This window comes from Paroedura picta, chromosome 8 (genome assembly GCF_049243985.1).
Source record: "Paroedura picta isolate Pp20150507F chromosome 8, Ppicta_v3.0, whole genome shotgun sequence".
Taxonomy (NCBI): domain Eukaryota; kingdom Metazoa; phylum Chordata; class Lepidosauria; order Squamata; family Gekkonidae; genus Paroedura; species Paroedura picta.
This window is the reverse complement of record NC_135376.1, coordinates 27,164,886-27,186,896: the sequence shown is the minus strand read 5'-3', so window position 1 is coordinate 27,186,896 and position 22,011 is coordinate 27,164,886. Positions and strand designations below refer to the sequence as shown.

At 41.0% G+C, this 22,011-nt stretch overlaps 2 protein-coding genes across 3 annotated transcripts in view; one reads left to right on the top strand and one right to left on the bottom strand.

The window, feature by feature from the left end:
• TRPC1 (transient receptor potential cation channel subfamily C member 1) overlaps window positions 1-12,048 on the top strand; it is a 32,579-nt gene extending 20,531 nt beyond the window's left edge. For both annotated transcript variants that reach the window (XM_077348764.1, XM_077348765.1), the window contains exons 10-13: window positions 2,787-2,962; window positions 4,755-4,956; window positions 6,779-6,973; window positions 9,625-12,048. In XM_077348764.1, coding sequence (XP_077204879.1) covers window positions 2,787-2,962; window positions 4,755-4,956; window positions 6,779-6,973; window positions 9,625-9,852 — 801 coding nt within the window. In that variant the 3' untranslated portion in view covers window positions 9,853-12,048. The remainder of the gene's footprint in view (window positions 1-2,786; window positions 2,963-4,754; window positions 4,957-6,778; window positions 6,974-9,624) is intronic.
• A 2,118-nt stretch (window positions 12,049-14,166) lies between these two features.
• The window catches only part of PCOLCE2 (procollagen C-endopeptidase enhancer 2), a 28,126-nt gene continuing 20,281 nt past the window's right edge, over window positions 14,167-22,011 (bottom strand). Inside the window, exons 6-9 of the mRNA XM_077348761.1 lie at window positions 19,778-19,932; window positions 19,062-19,145; window positions 16,868-17,035; window positions 14,167-14,872 (exon numbers count right to left, since the gene is read on the bottom strand). Coding sequence (XP_077204876.1) covers window positions 14,742-14,872; window positions 16,868-17,035; window positions 19,062-19,145; window positions 19,778-19,932 — 538 coding nt within the window. The 3' untranslated portion in view covers window positions 14,167-14,741. The remainder of the gene's footprint in view (window positions 14,873-16,867; window positions 17,036-19,061; window positions 19,146-19,777; window positions 19,933-22,011) is intronic.

Sequence of the window (22,011 nt, the reverse complement as noted above, 5' to 3'; positions counted from 1 at the left end):
TAATTCCACCTGTTAAATGTCCAAAAGATCCATGTTGTCACCTTGCTGTGAGTGAAGTTGAGGCCTTTCCCCTTCCCTCATTACATCTAAATAATTACTCCTATAAGCAAAACAAAAAAAGATATTACTTACAAAAGGATTCTTTTTATTTAGCAACACTGATTATTTGTTTACTTGCCCTTTTTTATGTTTTTAATCACATTTTTCTATGGCAAACTTCTCATGGATAACATGCAACAGACATAACAGTATATTAAGGATGCAGACCACATTGCCATTACAAGTTCCCATTCATTCTGAAATTCACTATGTAATGTACACATTTAGTTATGTGTTGCATCTTTAACATATTTTATTAGTCCTCTATGTAATGAAATCAGAATTCCAGGTAGATATAAACAGCTAACACTTACCCTTTTCAGTGACACACTGAAGCCTTAGTTGCTGTTGTTGACAACCATCGATTGAGCAATAATCTCCGCGCTGTTTTCCAAAAGTAGGTCATTACCTTCAAATGCCAATAAAATTTTGCACTATATTCCTTCAGTGAAATCAGAAGTGTATTCCTTCAACATCTTTTTGTGCATACTTTTCATAGGAGGGAAATGTGCTTTATCTGATAAAGTTCATCAGACTCTTGAATCATTTTAATTAGCTATTCATTAGTAACTGATGTTATTACATTCAACTAACAATGCTTGCTAGAAGGTTGGTTTCAAAAGTACTATTTCAGTCTTTGATTTAAAATATGTACAAACGATTAGTAAGTGGTATCTGTTATTTTGATCAATGGCTATATTACAGATAAGGGTAAGCAGGCCTGCAATTGAATTAATTTTTCAGGACAACAAACACCTGTGCCCACAGTTATTTCTGCAGTGCTCCAAACATAACACCATATTCTTTCTCATTCATTTTTATTTTAGGTTTGCCATAGAGGCTTTAGATCCCAAATTTAAAAAGATTTTGATCATAAACTGCAGTTCTGTGCACATTTGCATGGGGATTAGACCCAGTAAGCACAGTGCAATTTACATAGCATTACAAGGACAGAAATTTTGTTTCATATGTATAGTCGTTTACCATCTGGAAGAAAATGAAACAAAATGATGGAGAGGGAATGGAAAACTTAATAGTTATGCAACCCCTATGTGTGTTGTATACGTTTTCATCAGGGGGAATCTTTCAGATTCTTTTTCATTCGATTCCCATACATACAGGAACAGAATGAAAAAGAATCTGAAAGATTCCCCTGATGAAGCTGCATGTGAAACACATAGCAGTTGTATAACTATTATATATTCCATTCCCTCTGCACCATTTTGTTTAATTTTGCCTTGGTGTGTTGTTTCGCCCCCCCCCCCCCACACACACACTCTTCATCAGTTTCCCACTCAAGAAAAGGCTTGTGAGGTTTCTCTGTCTGCTGGTACAGTTGCCAGTATAAGTGGGGCTTCCACATGGTAGTAAAACTGGTTCTGAGAAATTTCAGGTTTCATTTTTTTAAAACTAGTCTCTAGCACCTTCTTATGTGGTGATATACCTTCTCCTGTATACCTCTGCAACTGACAAGGCTAAAAACATACATTTAAAATGAATGAAAACTGTAAATTCACAGAATCTGTTTCACTTAGATCGTTTATGCACTGAGAACTTCACTGCCCCAGCTCTCATGCAGGAGTACAAATCGGGGGCGGATGAGGTGCACCGGGCCAAATGCTCCCCCATGTGGGTACAGGAAGAGGTGGGGCAACCTGCCATGGCTAAAACTCCAGCCTGCAGCCTGGCATGAAACCTCCAGTGCATAAGCAGTCTTACTGTTACAGTGGTATATTGATATAACAATATGGAACTGATTATATTTGAAGGGAAGAAATGGCCACTGTAGGAACAGTGTCAGGAAAAAAAATGGATGCCAAATGGGTACAAAAATCCAAACTTTACTGCCCACACAGCAGCAATTGAAGTTTTACAGCAATCTTTCCCAAAACTGTGGGACAAAGCAAACGCGCGCGGGGCAGTTTTGCGCATGTGCAGGCCTGCTACACATGCGTGTTTGCACTACCGATTGGCGCAAATGCGCATGTGCGGCGGCTCTGCACATGTGCGGAACTGCTGCACGTACGCGTCTGTGGCCCCGCCAGGCGCAAACATGCATGAGTGACAGGTCCGCAAATGCGTGTTTGCACCACCGGCATGCTGGCAGCTGCACTTCCCTCTCTCCCCCCCTCTCCTGCAGCAAGAAGCTTGCCGGGCCACAAGCTAGGCCGCTTCGGGAGCCGTGGCCCGGGGGTTGGGGACCACTGTGTTATGTTCCAAGATGCATACCTTTACATATCCCTTTAAGATATTTCATGATTGAAAGTAATGACTGGCAGAAATCCAAAAACTATTCCTGATGCTCCCCCAACAGTAGCATTTCAAGGAAGTCAGTGGGCTGAGGGTAGAGTTGCCAAAACTGCCCTCTTTCCACTGGCAGAAAACAGCCTTTGGATTCAATTCATTGTGTGTTACATTTAAATTGTGCCATTGTTATTCAAAATATAGTTTTATTTGACCCCTAATGGCCAATTACACAAAGCAAGATGAAAAACAACAATTTTAATTCAGGGGCTTGTAGTAGTTCAATTGCATTTAATACAGCTGCTTAACGATTTAATTATTTTGCAATGCATATTTCAGCTGGGATTATATTCCGCTTTTGTAACAGGTTTTGACATGCAATTTTGGTGTATAGTAATTAATATTTGATAATTAAAATTGATATTGATTAATATGTTCTACAGATTTCAATGGGGCAGATGTTGCAAGACTTTGGAAAATTTCTTGGAATGTTTCTACTAGTATTGTTCTCATTCACTATTGGATTGACCCAACTCTATGACAAAGGATTCACTGTAGATGAAGAGAAGGACTGTGCTGGGATCTTTTGCGAACAGCAAAGCAATGACACATTCCACTCGTGAGTTGCAAAGAGTTCATTGATAAGACAGTGGTAAAAATTAGCCAATTTGTTCTTTAATGTAGCTTTCAGCACTACAACTTTTCTGAAAGTTGGACTTCGTCCCACTAAGCTGGTGACATAACATTCATAGTTAGCATTTATGTAGCAATTTAGATAGAATATGCTGACTGCTTTGCATATATTGCAATTTATGTTGTAAAGCAGAATTACTATCCTATAAAGTAGCACAATACAACCCACACTACTGGGTTGGAGACCCAGTTGCCTTATTCCTCTTTTTCACTGCTGCCCCCTGTGCCTAACAGTTGTTTGTCCATGGAATTGCGTGACCTCGTGAAGCCTTTTGTGGGGTGCAGAGGGTTGTATGGGAAAGAGAAGGTGGGAATGATTAATTCTTTCTCCTTAAGCTGCCTCAGTATCTGTTACTGTGTTTTTAAGTGCTTCATCCACAAAGTCACTGGCAGAACTGCAGGTGCCTGTATTAAATCTTATTAGCACCCTTTGTGATGAATGGTCTAACACAACTCACTGAAAAAAACAATGTGCTTTTTTCGTTTTATCTAACTCTCCAAAATGTTGAGAAATTGGAGACAAGATTACATGGCTCAGTTTTCTTTGCATGACAGAATGTACTAGAAACCTGTGAAGTCTGCTTAAACATTTTTTGGTGACAAATATATGAGTAGAGCATATTGGAAGCAAACAAATTCCTAACACAAGCAGCTTAACTACTAATCCTGCATAAGCATTGCCAGGGAGTCCAGAGCTGAACCCTTGGGGTTCCCAGGGCAGGTATGCCTAAGAAGCAGATTATATATATATATGTAAAGTTTACTAGAATAAATTTTAGAAGTTTAGTTCACCTATAAGCAACACAGGTCTCTAAAATCAAGCACCTCAGAAAACAAGATATACTAGCTTAATTATCTAACACAATGAAGAATTGCCCACCTGGGTCAGACAGTGATATTGAACCAATCAGAATGTGTTTGAGCTATAACCCTCTAGAAAATTACCTCACCAACCCTTACTCTCCCCCTCCCATCCTGTGTCTCACCAGTTCTCACATAGAGCCAATTAGACCATCCCACAGTTTGGCCTGGAAGATAATAAGGTGTGGGCAGCAAGGACCCAATTAGTAACACTGCAAGATGGAACAGATTAGTCATGATGCACATTAACCCTTGAGAGTAGGAATTTGGGCTGCTTTGCCTGACAAGCATGCTCAAAGATCAGCTGTTAAACTCCAATTTCAGACCATTTAAAAGCTCAGTTCAGAGTGCAGTTTCTCCCCTTTTTTTGGTGTAGATCTATTACCCAATTAGGAAAACGTCTAGGTTTTATCATTTATTGAGAAAATATGAACAAATCATCCTTGAACCCTTAGCAAGCCATCAGTTTAATACACGGTAGTCAAGTATTGATGCCCCCAACAGCATTTTTGTTAAATATTTTTGGAATAACTGAACTAACTTTGAATAACTTGGTAATGTTAATTTTAACCCATCCTTTCACCTGTGGTGGTACACATTTCTTCTCTCATTAGAATATAATACTTTTATATGAGTAACATTTAGTATTTGAAAATCCAGATGAACGAAAATAAAACAAACTGGATTTGAATACTAATAACAAGTTCAGAGTCCTTGTAGCACGTCAGAATAATGCTTCTTTCCTACAAGAATATGTTCTAACCTTGAATACATGCTGGCTAGGTTCCCCCCCACCACACACACACACACCTTGCATCTTTGTGGGTCATCTAACCACATGTTTCCTCTTTTTTCAGGTTTATTGGCACCTGTTTTGCTCTGTTCTGGTATATATTCTCCCTTGCACACGTAGCAATATTTGTTACCAGATTTAATTATGGTGAAGAGCTGCAATCTTTTGTGGGTGCTGTTATTGTTGGCACATATAATGTAGTGGTGGTGATTGTCCTTACAAAGCTCTTAGTGGCGATGCTTCATAAAAGCTTTCAGCTGATAGCAGTAAGTATTTTTAAAACACAGTTTATTATACTGAAGTGCAGTTTTTGCTGTTGGTTCTGTATAGCACGATCATTACTTAGATTAATTAGTAAGCAATGGGCCCCAACAAGGATCTGTATTGGGGCCAGTGCTATTTAATTTGTTCAGAACTGATCTGGAACTGGGTGTGAGCAGAGTGGCAGCCAAGTCTGCAGATAACACAACTTTATTCAGGATGGTGCAAGGCTATGAAGAACTTCAGGAGGATCTCTTAATAAATTGGATTAGTGGACAACATTGTGGTAAACAAAGCTCAGATGATGCACATTGGAAGAAGAATCCCCACATTGAAGTATATGTTAATGCATTTAAAAATAACTGACAGAGAAAGGAACCCTGGGGTCATAGTGGATAGCTCAATGAAAAATTTAATTCACTATGCTGCAGCAATGAACTTAATGCGTGAAAGTTTGGCATGTGCAAACAGAAGCTCTGCTGAGCAGAGATGGTTTATTCTAGTAGCACATGCTAAAGGTCCCTTGGTTCCAGGGGGGCTTCACACTGTGATTGTTAGGGATCTTAATATCTATGCGGCTGGTAGACTGCAAGAATGAAAAGAAGAAGCTGTCAGTCACTTCTGAAGTTCCAACTACCCCCGATAAGGGTACCCTGCTGTTACAGCACAAGTAACACCAGTTGTGCTTTGTTAACGCCCAGCAAAACCTTACACTGGCTCTGGTGCTAGGGGCCCCATGAATCCTTAAATGGGTTGCTGCTGAGATACAAAACCTTTCAGTGTGAGTAGAGAGATGGCTACTCAAAGGATATCTATCAAGACTTTTAGGATATTTAGCGGAAAACCTTAGCACAACTAGATAGCACCATAATGTTTGGCAGATTTTTTTGTATTTTAGTCACAACAAAATTAAAAAAAAATCATTTTAGTGTTAGGATATACACATGCTTTAGCAGTATTAGAAACTTGTGAAGTAATAAATTGCTACCATTGCATTGTGGCATATCTCTTATCCATGTACAGCTAATTCCTCATACCTAGTAGGTCAGTAGAGAATTCTTTATGCAGTCCTAATAGCATGCATATGAGATAAACAAATCTGTAATGATGAGGAGGCAAAGTTCTGCATGGTTCAAATTGTCAAAACAACAATGAAATTTATTATTATTTCCTTTTTTATATTTCATCATAAGTTCACCTACATAGGACAAAATGCGTTTGAAGCACATAGTACATAAAATGCCATGTAATTATTCACAACTCATGTCATAGGAGGATATAGGCTCCTGAGCAATATAGTCTGAAACACAAGGGTTGTGATTATGAATGCAGCTTTCTTTTTTTTTTAAAATGCTGGATAACTCCAGCCTTTATTTTATTTAAAAGAGAGAATAATAGAAATAAGAAAGAACAAAAGATTATAGTTCCATAACAAGTCAGTACTAACATATTTGTTAATACCTATACCTATCTGGATAAATATTAATACATATTCAGTTAATACATACATCAGGCTAAATATTGTGAGATATACCCCCAATGTTCCTCAAATGCAGCTTTCATAGACTTTCCTGCAATGTGAGGAACATATGTGTGGATATGGTTGCCAGCATCAAGCCCTGACATGTGAGGCTGTGTGTATGATCACCTAAGATCCCCATGCACAAAATATCTCTGAATTGAAACTGTCTGTCCTTTTCAATAAATGTGTTTATAATAACATTTGTTTGCCTCAGATCGGTCCTTAGTAATCATTTAAATGAAATGGTGTGATTTTAAATCCTTGTTTAGAAGAATGGCTGAAATCTGTCATTTTCAATCATTTAGAATCATGAGGACAAAGAATGGAAGTTTGCTCGTGCCAAGCTCTGGCTTAGCTACTTTGATGACAAATGTACATTACCTCCACCTTTCAATATCATTCCTTCTCCCAAGACTATCTGCTACCTATTCAACAGCCTCAGTAAATGGATTTGTTCTCACACATCATCTGGCAAAGTCAAGCGGCAGAATAGCTTAAAGGTAAGAAATCTATTGTAATTAAATGTTTTCAGAGTTATAAGACAAGACAATTAAACTGTTAAACAGCCCTTGGTTACAAACCGGCCCACCCACCCCCGGGGCCCTACTTACCCTCCCAGACGCCGACCCGTTCTCCCCCCAGCCCCTCCGCAGCCTACCACCGCCGCGGACAGGCCGCGCCGCCCGCCCGCCACAACGATGCCCACTGAGACCACGCATGCGCGGACTTCCGTGCATGCCTGGTTTCCATCAGCCACGCTCTCCCCGACGTCGCCACTACCAGCCACCAGGCATGCGCATCCCGTGCATGCCTGGTTCCCGTCCCCATCGCCCCACCCTCCAAACAGCCCCCGCCATCCCCCAGTCCTACCCATGCCACTAGCCGCCATGGGACCCCGCATACGCTGCCCACTACACTTCGCCCACCCCCCAATAAGCACCGAGCGGCCTGTGCACCCCGACCTTCCTTCGCCCATTTTTACAAATGGGCTTTATTCCTAGTTTTTATATAATCCTTAAAAGCAATGATATTACAGATTTTGTAATGTCATGTGATGTTACAGGCTGAAATCCAGTAGTTGCTTATAATTCCTATATCCAAATTTATTGCAGCAGAACCAGCCATGTTGAAGAGCTAGCTTTGTTAATCCTAAATACATCTGATGTGCTTTAGGTTTCTGGGAGATCATAGTGGGATAGAAAAAGCAGACAATGATAGTTTTCCAGCACTGCCTTACAGTCACCAAAAGGTTTTAGGCTGATCCTGCATTGTGCATGCGATTGGACTAGATGGCCTATATGGCCCCAGCTCAATGATTCCATGATTCTATTAATATATTATGGCAAATAATGGTTCCTGAATGTAGCTAGTGGATATTATATCTGTAAAGTATATGATATTATCTATAATGTGATTTTTATTCTTGAGTGTCCTTTTTAAATTCCAGTTCCCCTTATGTTGAAACTTGTTGGGGAAGCCTTGAATCAAACTGTAGTTCACTGTGAGCTCAGAATGTGGGCATTTGAGCAGAGTGTAGTTTGTGTCCTCCCCCCAGACTGGGATATTCCAGGCCTCAGGAGCCCATGTTAATGAAAATTTGCAGTCACGCAATTAATCATCAAAATAGTCTGTAATTCACAGCCAGGTAATGTTTGTTTCTGATTCGGGGAATCATAGAAATAAACATATTGAGTTTGTGCAGTTCTCAGTATCTTCCCCAGTGGGATGCGACAATAAGCCTCTGAGGTGGTAACTTCTCCACGGGTTAGTCAGGAGTCTTATGAAAGCACTATCTGAAAGTATTACAAGTCTGGATATGGAAATGCAGTGAAGGTAAATCTTTCCGTACAACAGAATGTAATGTTAATTCTAAAAACAGTGCAAATTTGTTAGCTTTCCCACGTGCTGTGCTAATTTTAAACTTGTCCCAAAGGAAGAAACACTGAAGCTGCTTAGTTTTAAAGCTGTGTTGAATAAATATATTCAAGGAACCCTGTCATTAGGTACAATAATTACTAGAGATCCCTCTGGAGGTAAAAATAGTTGAAGGAGCATCCTTGATACAGAAGAATATTCTTGCTTCCTTTTTTGTTTACAAAGAAATGTTTTACATGGTTAGGATCATGTATTTTCAAGTCACATAGGCTGTCAGTGGTATTGAAGATTACAATTTTAGCAAGTTTATTGTTGTAGATAAGGAGAAACACTGTCCTGTACAGCCTTACAGCAAAATCCAAAGATTGGCTGTTGAAAATTTCCAGGACTATCCTATACAGATCTTAAAAGAAACAGCAACTCATAAAGAATCTGGGGGAGGGGAAATCCTCCATTATTTCTTTCTCTTCTTCTTCCTGGTTACTGCTGTCTCCATTCTCCATAACTACTGCCTTCTCATGCTGGCCCATGCTTCAGAGGTCCTGCTCTTGAATCTTGAGGGAGGAGCCTCAACATTCATTGTGGTTGATGCAGCAAATCAAAATCGTAGCCAAGCTCCAACTGGTTTTGCCAGCATCCTTGCCTACAGAGGATATCCCTAGTTGGTGTTCTTGTTTTTTTTACCCCAAACTTTGAAATCTCAGTGTTAGTTGTGGCTGGCTCTGTTACACAGGTTTCTGTATCAGCATGGAGACCAGCATTTCACGGTGAAATATCACGATAGTGGGAGACAGGCAGTTTTTCAGTAGCTAGCCCACATATCCCAAAATAATTGAAGTCAAAAAAACAAGATTGGCAATTATGTGACAGTATTTTATTGCATGATTTGATGTTGATTTGATGCACAGACACTCCTTCATTTGCTTACTAGATTATTCTGTGAATAAGAAATGTGTTAGGAAAATTGTTTGGGTGGTCAGCCTTCAAAGTTGATGGAAGGAGTCTTCTGAGGCAATCTGGAGCTCCAGAGGACTGAACCAGTCCTCTGTGTTGGAGGTGCAGAATTAGAAGTTTAGTTAAAGTGGTGCTTTTTAAATTACATTTATTCACCAAGCACATATAATTGAGCACACAATCTCGCTAAAATTAATCATCGGCGTGTATTTAACAGTCTCATATGGCATATTTTACAGCATATGCAATATTCAGTAGTTTTTAATCTCAGAAAATATCTGCCAGTAAGTTGTTATATTTACCTGTTACTGTTTCTTTAAAGGAGTGGAAAAATCTGAAGCAAAAGAGGGATGAGAATTATCAAAAAGTGATGTGTTGCTTAGTTCATCGTTACTTGACTTCCATGAGACAAAGAATGCAAAGTACAGATCAGGCCACTGTAGAAAACCTCAATGAACTACGGCAAGATTTATCAAAATTCCGAAATGAAATGCGAGACCTGCTTGGCTTCCGGACTTCTAAATATGCCATATTTTATCAAAGAAATTAAGAATCAGGGTTTCAGAATGCCAACATTTAGGCATATGCATTTAAATACATTTCATCCCAAATAACACAACCATTTCTAGCTTGTACATTTAACAATGTCATTGCATAAGCTAAAACCAAGTTCAGTTGTGAAAAAACTGTTTATTTTGAAGCTTTTTATTATGTGTTATATGTAATACTTGGATATAGCTGAAGCATAATTGATTACATTGGAAGCGTGACAGCCTTCAGTTTCATGACCTGTGTGTTGAAGATTCAAGTTTGTTCTCTAATTAAGAATGAATTTGCATTGTTTGTTAATTGTAGAAGTGTAAAGTGTGATGGAAGTCCCAGCCGTTGGGCCCATGCAGAGTACTTTCTAGCTCAAATTTTAGCACTGTTAGGTGGACTGATTCTTCTCTGACCTAATCAAGGGTTCAGCATTTTGAGGGGGGGGGGACCAAATCTCTTGGCTAGTTAACTGCAGAGCTTAGTACTAGCAATTACTATGATCCCATGTAAGATATTCAGAGGGAGAATCTAGTGCAAAAGTGCTGAATTAGAATCCATCAAGAGCTCCTACACTATCTCACCCATGCTTGATGAAGCCTTACTTACTACAGAAACAAATATCTTGGGATGACTTTAGAGTCATGAATTCATTTTACTTATCATGTTTTCACACTTTACCTTCCTTGGTTAGGTCCATGTTAATCCTGCCTCGCATTCAACATTTAGGATTGGTCCTTATTCACTTTTAATGTACTGATTTCTCTTTGACTGGTTATTGTTTCAGACTGGCCTTTCTTTGAAACCTCTTCCCACGCTTGCCCCTTGGCTGCTTGTAGCTTTAAGTTATATTCTCATTCGGGCAAAGCGAGCACATGTACACTTAACCTATAACTTCTAGGTTGCAACGGTGTCATTCACATACAAGGAAATTCCCATTTTGTATATTAAGAAAAAGGCTTTCTGTCAAAGAACATTCCCTTTATCCTAGCCTCAAAATGGAATATGGCATAACCAGACTAACTCAGATTGGCAGTTAAAGAAAGCAATGACAAACAAAATCCTTTCTAACTTAAATTTATGGTTTTTGACACAAGTGAAATATGGTTCATGTAATTATCAACTGCTTTCATTCTATTTATTGAAAATTGAAAGAGGGAATGTAGGGGTACAGAATACCCATGCGTCTATGTACGGTTATTTATGAGATGTATGTTATGTGTGAGATTTTTTCCATTGTGAATTTTTGAGTTCAAGCTAGTCCACCCCTAAACATGGGCATATATTCCGATTTTTTGACCTTAGTTTAGAGATTGGAAGAACTTTGTCAGATGATGTGTTCCTTTCAGTCTTTTTTCAGTATTTTATGTGTATTGAGGTTAATGCCCTGGCCTGTGTTAGCCCGATCTCATCAGATCGTGGAAGCTAAACAGGGTCAGCACCTCCACCATTGAGTTTAATGCTATATAGAGACATTTAAGCCAGTCTGAAACTAATTTCAAAACCTAGTTTGATACCAACTATGGTCAGCATTAACCCTGGTGAAATATAATCTTATACCATGATTAAAAGTGAAACTGGGGAAAGGAAGCACGGAGGGCACTTTAGAGCATTATAAGTACTATATGCCTAATTTCTGTTAATTTCTTGGATTGCATATTTGCTAACATTGATTAATTGACCCAAAAGGTATCAGTTGTCTGTAATGGATAGTAGTATCTAAAAAAGACATAATGATGCTTTAAGTCCAACATAGCTCTTTTGGAAAGCACTTATTGTTTAAAAAAACAAAACAAAACAAATATATTTTGTGTATACATGTTATATATGGCTTTATTGGAATTTATATGTACTCAGTTTGAATACCTCAAACTCATTTTTGAAGAAATGGCTGGTATTGTTAGCACTGGAAGGCAAATCCAAGATACATAAGATGCACATACTTGTGCCATGTTATATTTTTGTCAGCTAAAATATTATACCATAAAGTTGCGGGAGGGGGTAGCTAATGCTGACCTAAAACATAATGTAATAATTTATTCAGGAACTTTTGTATCTTGTGAAGTGTTTGGTTTGGAGATGTTAACCTATTTTTATGGTATATTTCGTCTTATTTTACTGCCACTTCTTGTTCCTCACACTCTGCACTATAAGCTGTACTCTGATTTTTTAAAGTCTTATATTAATAAATAGCAAAGTTTGCATTGTTCATGTTGTCTGGTGAATAACTATGAAGAGTATTCATCCTGTATTACTTTGCTTGTTACTAAAACCTTTAGTAGTTGTTGTGAGGTAAGTTCTCCAAAAACAGTAGCTTGAGTATCAGTGTTCTCTTCTAAAAAGGGTTTTTTAAAACCTAAAAAAGAGCATCCACACATTTGCTTGTCAGCATTGTTTCACAAGGGCATAAATTTTGAACTAACTGCCTGCAACCATACACATAAAAAGAACTTGATAGGAAGCCAGATTAGGATGTATTTTGCTGCAAGATCCAGAATTTCTTTATATAGATGCAGAATCCCAGAAGGCATGACAGCAGTTGACGACTTTCTGCTAATGAGCTTGCTGATGTCTGCAGGCTTAAATATCCCATTCTTTTATTGTACGGAGTTGTCATTTAATACCATTCTCAAAATAATACAGATCGAGTTTGTTTTAGAGCTATTGTTTATTCTGACTCCTGGATGCCTGGATGTCCTGTATTGCGGGGGTCGTCAACTCCCGGTCTGTGGCCCGCTACTGGGCTGCGAAGGCCTCAGTAACGGGCCGTCACTCCTGCCTCTCCCCCCCCCCCCCCCCGCAGCAAGAAGCTCACCAGGCCGCGAGAGAAGCGGCCTCCAAAGCGGCTGCTTAGCTTGCGGCCTGGCTAGCTTTTTGCTGTGAGAGGGGAAGGAAGATGCAGAGGTGGCTGCCAGCATGCTGGCAGACACAAACAGGCATGCGCAGAACTGCCGTGCATGCGTGCTAGCACCCTCTGGTGGTGAAAACGCGCAAGATTTCTCTTCCTCCATTACCATTGGATCTGTCCATTCTCTTATGTTGAATGACCATTGATTCTTGAAGGGGGTGTATACATCTTAGTCTGTCTCAGCTGTGACCATTCTGCCTTGATTGACATAACTAGAAGTTTAGCCTCGTGACAGCCTAATTTCTTTATGGCTTAGCTTTGCTGACACACAGAAACCTCAGGTGTGTGTTCAAAAGGGGGAGATTTTATATCTTGTGAGACACAACTTAGAAATTAACTTTAGCTCATGGCATTCCCAACTAGTCCAGAACAGCTGTTTTTTTTATAGCTCCTAAACAGATAAATGCTCAGAAACCATTTGTTGCTCCTCTGAACACTGTTCCCCAATATGGTACCTGCCTCATTATTTCAGGAAAGTGAATCCAGGCATTTTGTGCTGGGACACTGTAGGTGGGGGGGGGGGGGTGCTGGGCCTGGAAGGTCCCACTCCTCCCTGTATGCACAAGTCTGGCCTGACATAGGTGCTGATGGCACCCGCATTAGAAAAGGGAATGTTGAAAAAACAGCATTCCCTTACCGTGGGGCATTGGAGGCCCTAAAGCAGGTCAGGGCAGGGAGGGGGCCAGACTGACAGCAACGTTGTGCATCAGCGGGAATTTGCCCTGCTGCCATGTGAGTGCTGCCCCAACGTATTTCTCCTGTATATAATCAATCAAGGGCTGGCTAAAACAGTGGTGGAATGAAGTGAACCTGAATGTTAAGAGTTTAGCCTCTTATTAGTGTTTAAATTCCTTATGTATTTGCTGACACACACAAGCTTCACCATAACAATCTTAATCTGGCACTTTAAAAATGTGGTTATACAATATTAAGCTACATTTTCTCTTTACTGTCTATGTCTGTGTGGTGGAAAGATACTTGGGGCATATAGAAGAGAGCCAGTTTGGTGTAGTGGTTAGGAGTGCGGACTTCTAATCTGGCGAGCCGGATTCGATTCTGCACTCCCCCACATGCAGCCATCTGGGTGACCTTGGGCTCGCCACAGTGCTGATAAAACTGTTCTGACCGAGCACTGATATCAGCGTTGTGGGGAGAGGAAAGAGAAGGCGACCGTAAGCCGCTTTGAGACTCCTTCGGTTAGAGAAAAGCGGCATATAAGAACCAACTCTTCTTCTTCTTCTTTGAATTGGCAGGAATTGCAAATGTGACTCTGTATGACCCATGGAGTATACCTCCGCTATAGACAAAAATGTTATCTTTATATGTAACTCACAATTCCAAATTTATTCATCATTATCATTACATTACCATAAAGCAACTTTTATGCTGTTGAAATTAACATCACAAACAGCCTACGGTCTGAATTTTTATGGTTTTTTTTAGAATAATGCCCTGTTTATTCTTGCTAAAAACAAAAACAAACCTGAAATTTTAAAGATTTTATTAAGTATGATAGATGATACATGATGCAATAAAACAGAAGAGCTAAATTAAAAATGAATCACTATATAAATATTGCACTTATATTTCCAAATAATACATCTCTAGAAAACTTTCTGAGACAAGTATAAATTAAGAGTTTCCATGTTGAAACAATTTGGTACGTTTCAGAGTGGCTGGATTCAAGCTGTGTTGGTCTGAAGTTGCACAACAAAAACTGAGTCCAATAGCACCTTAAAGACCAACAAAGATATATTTTTATCAAAACTCACGCCTTGAATAAATCTTTGTTGGTCTTAAAGGTGCTATTGGACTCAATTTTTGTTGTTCAGACTGGCTGGTTCTGAAATACAACACTGGCATTCATGGTTTTTATAGTTGGAATATCAGTCAATGGGGATTACATTGTTTCAAAAATGTAGAAACGATACCATAATGTTTTTGGAAATGGCATGAAGAGCACTCATGGCTGATGTGCTCTAATAATTCACATTTCAACATTGTTTGTTTTTCAAAGTATTCAGAATTTTCTGATTCTTGGTCTTGAAACTCATAGTAAAGCTGCTGGGCAAGATTTTACCTCTGCCATCCTCTTCTACCTGGCCCATAATAACATAGTTTAGTCCTGAAGAGAAAGAGATAAAACGGTAAAACGGAACTTCTACTTCTCCAGCTTCATAAATACATTTACATTTTTCCCAAGATCTCTGTAGTTTAGTTTAATATAATCTGGATTTCACCATGATAAATGGCATATGATGATGGGATTATTTTCAGTACTAGTAATCAAGCCCGCTGCAGCTAAATGCAGCGGGCGCTAGACCACGGAGCCTCCGCAGCCGTGCGGAGCGCAGCTGCCGGGGCTCCGTGTGTCAGGGGGCTGACGTTGCGAGAGGCGCTTCGCACCTCTCGCCGCTTCAGCCCACCGGGCAGGGAGCCCCCGGCAGCCGCACGGAGTGCGGCTGCCGGGGGCTCCCTTGCCAGCGGCCTGATGTGTCGGAGGCGCTTTGCGCCTGCCGATGCATCAGGCCGCCCTCAAGGAAGCAACTGCGAGCCGCGCGGAGCGCGGCTCGCAGTTGCTTCCTTCAGCAGCCTAGGAATCAGCGTAGGCAGCCTAGGCAGCTTTGCGCCTGCCAATTGGCCCGGCCGATGGTCTGTCAGGACAAAGCCCTCCGCCTGAGGGCTTAACGAATTATTTAGTCCGCGGCGCCCGCGGCGCCACGGGCATGTTAAGGATTTGTTCAGTGTTCATTTAGTATTGCAATTCACATGAGGTAACCTGTCCTGAGCTCTTGGGAAAGGCAGTATAAAATTTAATAAGTAAACAAATAAATTATATTGTGTCCAAAACAGTTAAAAGGTCAAAATGAGCATGTAAATACAATCCTAATTTCTTTTAATTAATTTAAAGTATATATTTCTCCTAGGATCAGGCTACTGAGCTGTAACCTTATGGCAAAAATTGCTTAACTTCATTTATTTATTTGCATTTTCGCATCACATTAAACTGGAATCAAGTAAGAGGTTTCAACATTAGCTATTCTAGAATCACAACATTAATTAATTTTCATAACCATTCCTGTAATACCATGCTGGATAATTTGCAAATGGACAATTTCCTTTGAAAATTAATGTTGAAACTTAAAGAACAAGAAAATGAGTTTCAAGTGGAAGCTGACCATGTGTCCCGATTCTCCCGGGACACTCCCGCTTTTGAGGGGAACGTCCTGCATCCCACCTGCAAGTGGCTCGGCGCAGCTGTGCGCCGCCCCAACCGCCTTCTAAAAAGCATCGTTTGCCAAAAGGGCCCATTTTCACAGAGAAGTATTCCTCTGCGCCCCTTTGCATGGGCTCTCGGCTGGGCACGTCCTGTGCCTGCCTTGCCACCCACCTCCCCGGGGAAGCCTCTCCATGATGTCACTGGGAGGACTCCCTGACTGCGAGGGAGAGGGTGCTGCAGCCAGTCTGGCCAAGAGCAGCCCCGCTGCATGTCTGCCGCCCGGGAGAGCTTGTGGAGAGGCCGTGCCTGATGCGCCTGGGGCGAGAGGGGACCCCCACCCGCCACCCAGGTGAAAGGCTTGGCAGAGGCAGTGGGGCAGGGGAAGGCTGCAAGGGTTGGCTCTGGAGGAAGGCAGCACCAGAAGGTGCGAGAGGAGCACAGCTTGGTCTCCAGGGCAGCCCTTGGTCCCCAAGCTGTGCAGGCTTGAGTGGTGATTCCAGAACTCCAGGCCATGCCTGGAGGTTGGCAACCCCCCATTAATGGTGTTGCTCTTTACCAATCTTAAAATCTGGTCACCTTATTCAAGTGTATTCAGGTTTATGGTTGAGGCCGGGGCTGATAATAGATCTATGCCTCCCCCGGGGACTCGGGTTCTGGACCCGAAGCAAAACATCATCAGGACCTCCTCTCCACCTGCTAGTAGTCGGAGGGGGAGTTGAGCTGCCATTCTTGCCATGCCGGCAATATTGGCAATGTTATTATTGTTTTATGGGGTTTTAATGGGGAATTGCGATATTGTTACCCACCACGAGCCGCAAGGGAGTGGCGGGCTATAAATCTAATAATAATAATAATAATAATAATAATAATAATAAAAAATGAAAAATTCACTCTACTTACCTCTTCTGATAACTGGACACTGTTTACAGACAACAACTATCTTGGCACTCAGATTTTTGCCTGCTTGCTGGATTGCTAAATTTCCTTCTTTATATACGTTAATAATTGATATTGTTGCATGCAAGCTTCCACCTTTGGCATTTGTTGTGATAACAGATCCAGTTATTACTAAAAAGAGAATGAGCAAGACAGAATATAAGTAGAGCTGAAATGGGATTATGCCACACTGAAGTCACAAGACCACTTTACTGAATACTGAGAAATTCTTGAACCATATCTACTCAATTTTGTGTTATGGCTATGTATCCAGGACAAATGCTCTTTTTTTTTGGTAATGATACTATTAAAGAGTACTAAGCTATTTAGTACCTCTTTCTCCTAGTTTCAGCCTAGCTTAGGCTTGTTCTAAATACAAATCAGGCATTGTTTCCCACGTATTACAAGTGGCTGTCAACCCAAGACTACTTTCCTTAATACTTCTTATTTTGCTAACTTATAACTAAGCATAGCCTATGGCTTATATCCAGTTCCTACAGTGTGATTAGAGAAGGACTGCAGGATATGATTCCACTCTATATAATAATCTTGAAACTGTTCTTATTTTATATTGAGACTAACCATTTTCTAGGCTTCTCAAAGACTCCCTGCAAGGAGCAGGGTTGTAGTAACAGAGGGTACCTGTGAAAACCAGAACAACAGTTGCTGAACCTCAGGGTACCATGCTGCAGCTAGGGTTACCATCTCCAGGTCTGGAAGATTTTGGGGGTGGAGCCTTAGGAGGATGGAGTTTGGAGAGGGGATGGACTTTAAGTGGGTATAATTCCATAGACTCCACCTTCCAAAGTAACTGGGCTGGAGACACAGCTTGTCTCCTGGGCTGGGCTGGAGAATGCTTGCTTGGCTTAGCCTGTTCCGATCCTGGAAACTGGTAGAGTTCCCAGCTGTGCTGTTATCAGTCCTGGATGAAGTCACAGCAAAGGAATGTGTGCCAAACCTCAGCCAGCAGTTGGAAATGCAGCACAGAGTCTACAACCAGAAACTGTCTTTACCAGACAGAGGTCAGACAGGTTGGTAGACAGTCCAGAGGCAGGTAGACAATTCATAGTCACAAGGTAGCCCAACAGCTGAGGGCAGTCAGCAAGGTCACAGGCAATCTAAATCAAAGATTAGCAGGAAATCAGGCTGTGCAGGATTCCAGGTGCATGTACATGGATGTGGCAGCAGTCTCACTTGCTGTGCCCAGACTCAGCACCCAGTACCTCAGCTTCAAATAGGCCTCACTGGAGGATGAGCACAGCACTTGCAAAGATTTACATAGGGAGTCCAGACCTTTCAGCCTTCATCCTGCAAAGACTCAGGTGTATCCTCCAACCTTTAGTTGTAACAAGCATTCTGCCGGGCATTTCTCCATCTTAGGCCTTGTTTCTGCTGCTGTTACTCAAGAAGTTTGCCACTCCCCTCTGGCTCCCTCCTGCTGGTGCTTGGCTGTGGCACCTCCTCCTCTGCCTTATCACCAGCCTCCATGAGCTGACTCCTAATACCAGCCATTTTTCCAGTGTGAATTGATCTCTGTTGCCTGGAGATCAATCATGATAGCAGGGGATCTCCAGGTGTCACAAGATATTTTCTTATCTTCTTAAAGCTTCCATACTATACACTGGTGGGTACAAACTTTCAGGGTGAGGAGGGGAACAGCTGAATCGAGTATTATATTGCCTATCTCATTCAGCAACTGCATACCCCTCACAAATTTAGGTAAAGGAAGGAGAGGTTTTCTAGGTGCTGTATTAAAGAATCTGAGTTTAGATATATATTCTACAGAAACTGCAGAATCAGTGGTATGTACAACCCACCTTTCACTGTAAATAAGCAATACAGACTGTTCCAAGAAGACAACATGCCAGTGTAGTCCCTGAATCAACACCTTTATAGAGCAACAGTTCTCCTTCTGTTTAGCCATTTGTGTTTAGACTGGAAATCCTTTTTTCCCCTTGATGCACATTCACAGCGTTCTGTCTTCAAAAACATTTTAAGGGATATAACTAAGTCATAGAGACCAGTATAAGAGATGCAGGTATCAGGATTTGAAAGAATTCCCTTGTGTGCTACCGGCAGTTTACAAATAAATTTTCTGCTCCTTCTTTGCAACTAACCATATAGCCCCAAGTTACTGAAGACTCCCCCATGTTCTTACCAAAGTTACTGGAACAGTAATTGCTCTCAAGGGTTCCACTCCTCCTGCATTTTTGCTGGCACAGCGAAACTGTAGGTTTCAGAGCTTTTCAAACAAGATCCAAAAAGGCAGAGTTACTCTGTGTGAGTTTTAGACATTCATTTAAAAGGCCTTCAAGCCCCCCTTCTTTAAATTTATCTCAGCAAACAGAGAGAAAATTGGCAGTTTCATACACAAATCCTTAAACAGTCCATCAAAGGTGCCCTACAAAGAAGCCAATATTCTATTGGCATACGGGTGCAATGTGTTCTTGGCAGGCTGGCCTTGTCCAAAGGTAGGCCACATTCTGTTCCAACTCTACAAAGGCGGGGCCTAGCAACATTGACCCTAGTAGCTTCTCCCAGCTGTGACTTCTAGTAAAAAAGACTGGTCGTGGTAAAAGGCCTCTTGTATGAGAAGAGTTCCTTGTCCTGCCAAGTTCCCAGGTCTCCTAAGCTACCACCTATCAGTCATTTTTGTGCCCATTTTGTTCCTGAAAATCTCTTCACAACATTTTCTGCAAGTCTGTCATGGCTGTCAATTTCATACATCTTTATCCCGTAACAAATTTAATATGAAATTACTCATCATCAGATCCTTCTATTGAATCTAGTCCCCCCCCCCAGCATAGCAGAAAATACTTATTCTGGAACTGTTTCTTTTTTTTAGCACAGAAAGAATGAAGGCTTAATACTCACATGGTGTGGGAGAGAGAGTTGTAGTGGTAGTTGGTGATACAGTGGTAGGCAACTTCTTAGGTCTGAATTTGTAGTGACCAATAAAGCCATCGGCTGTTAAACTTAAATCTGACAAGAACTGAACAAGCAACTCATTTTTCTCTGATACAATAGGCCTGAAAGAATAATTTTGCCTTCAAATTATATTATATATCACAGAAAACAAGCTATATATTATGTAACATGTTACACAACTCATATTATATGCATAATTTTTTTAAGGAGTAAAATTTAACAGGATGCTAGATTTTCACTTTTAATGTGAAATCTTTCTACGTGGAACATAAAGACCTCTCTGTTAACAATTGGATACATTTTCAGGGTGAAATAAATTTCACAGTGTTTGAAGAACTCTTTCTTAATAACAGGGACAGCTGCTGATAATGGCTCTGCAACTGTACCTAGCACAAATGTACAAAAGAGGGGGGGAAAGCACAAAAGAAAGAGGGAAAAGGTGGCTTAGCTCAATAATGGAGACTGCAATGAAATATCATGGGTGCCTCTTACAAACATAAGAAGAGCCCTGCTGGATCAGACCAGTGGCCCATCAACTCCAGCATCCTATCTCACAGAGTGGCCAACCAGATTCTCTGGAGGTCCAACAACAGAGTATAGAAGCCACGATTCATTAGGACAAATTTCTTGCCATGACACTCAACCCGGCTGTTACTCTCATCTCTTCTTAGTAATGAGATGCTAAATTTGCACATCCATTTAGGAGTTATTGGACATGAATAACCTTTAACTACTTCACAGTTCCACAGAAATGTCTCAAGCCTTCCCCATGGTGTGAAAGAACCCCATTGCAGTGTTTAGACTGAGAAACAGGGCTGCCAAGTCATCATAGGGCCCTGGACAAAGATTCTACTGGGTCTCCCCATATGACCCTGATCCCAAAACACATACAACAAATCACTTTGCTTGCTGTTATCATGTGTCTATAGCAGTAACAGAATTGGCCTGTCTGTGCATCTGTCCATTTATGGCAGGCATAACTTATCAGAGAATAAAGCTAGGAGATTCAAAATTGGCCACTAGCTTCAAGAATTGTGGGAATTCTTGGGCCAAAATTGAAAGGCATGGGAATATCTTGGCTCAGGGAAGACATACACCTCAATGCTATTTGCATTGCAGTGGAAGCTAAGGATCATGTTTGTGGCAGGCTTAACTCATCAGAAAATAATGCCACATGTTTGAAAACTGGTCACCAGTCGCAGAATTATGATGGAATATGCAACGCCAAAAATGGAAGCAACTGAAACACTCTGATCCAGGTTATCATAACAATAGACAACACGTAATAAGAGAGCTTTTATGCAACCTGTCATGTAGCACTAACAGAATCATAGAATCATAGAGTTGGAAGGGGTCACACAGGCCATCTAGTCCAACCCCCTGCTCAACGCAGGATCAGCCCTAAGCATCCTAAAGCATCCAAGAAAAGTGTGTATCCAACCTTTGCTTGAAGACTGCCAGTGAGGGGGAGCTCACCACCTCCTTAGGCAGCATATCCCACTGCTGAACTAATACTGTATACTTACAGTATATCCCCAATCAACTGTAGAGCAGGAGAGCAATGCAACTTTATGTCCCCACTAGGAGAAAGACTGGGTATGACATTTATTATAAATCTAATTTTAGTGGCATTTAAAAGATTGTGTCCAAAGAAACCTACATAAAGGGCTATTAGCTCTTCCACCAACACAATAAGAAAAACAACAACAACAATCCAGTGCCTGAACAGGGAGTTCTAACTTCTTTTCCACGTGTATGCACATTAAAATAGATAAATGTTCCATTACCATACATGTAAAGAGTGGAGGATGGGACAAACATCCTTTTACTGCTTGGTTAGACTATGGGTAAATATTACCTCCCTCTCTTCTGTTTATAATATTAACAAAAGTTCGCTACTATACTAATATTAAGTACATTCTGCAGATCAGCTTTCTCCTCAGAGCTGATGTTCAGCTAAGCACAGGCAGGTTCTATCAGTATACCATTTAGAATAGAAAGTACTGCCTCTAGCACACAGCTACTATAGCAATTCCCTCTCAACTGTTGCTGACTAATTAGAGTGCTTGGAGTGCTCAAGTCCACTCTGCCTAGTGCCTAAGGAGGTCTGCATGCACACGAAAGCTCTCGTCTTTGCTGGTCTTAAAGGTGCTATTGGACTGAAATTTGGTTGTGCTCCT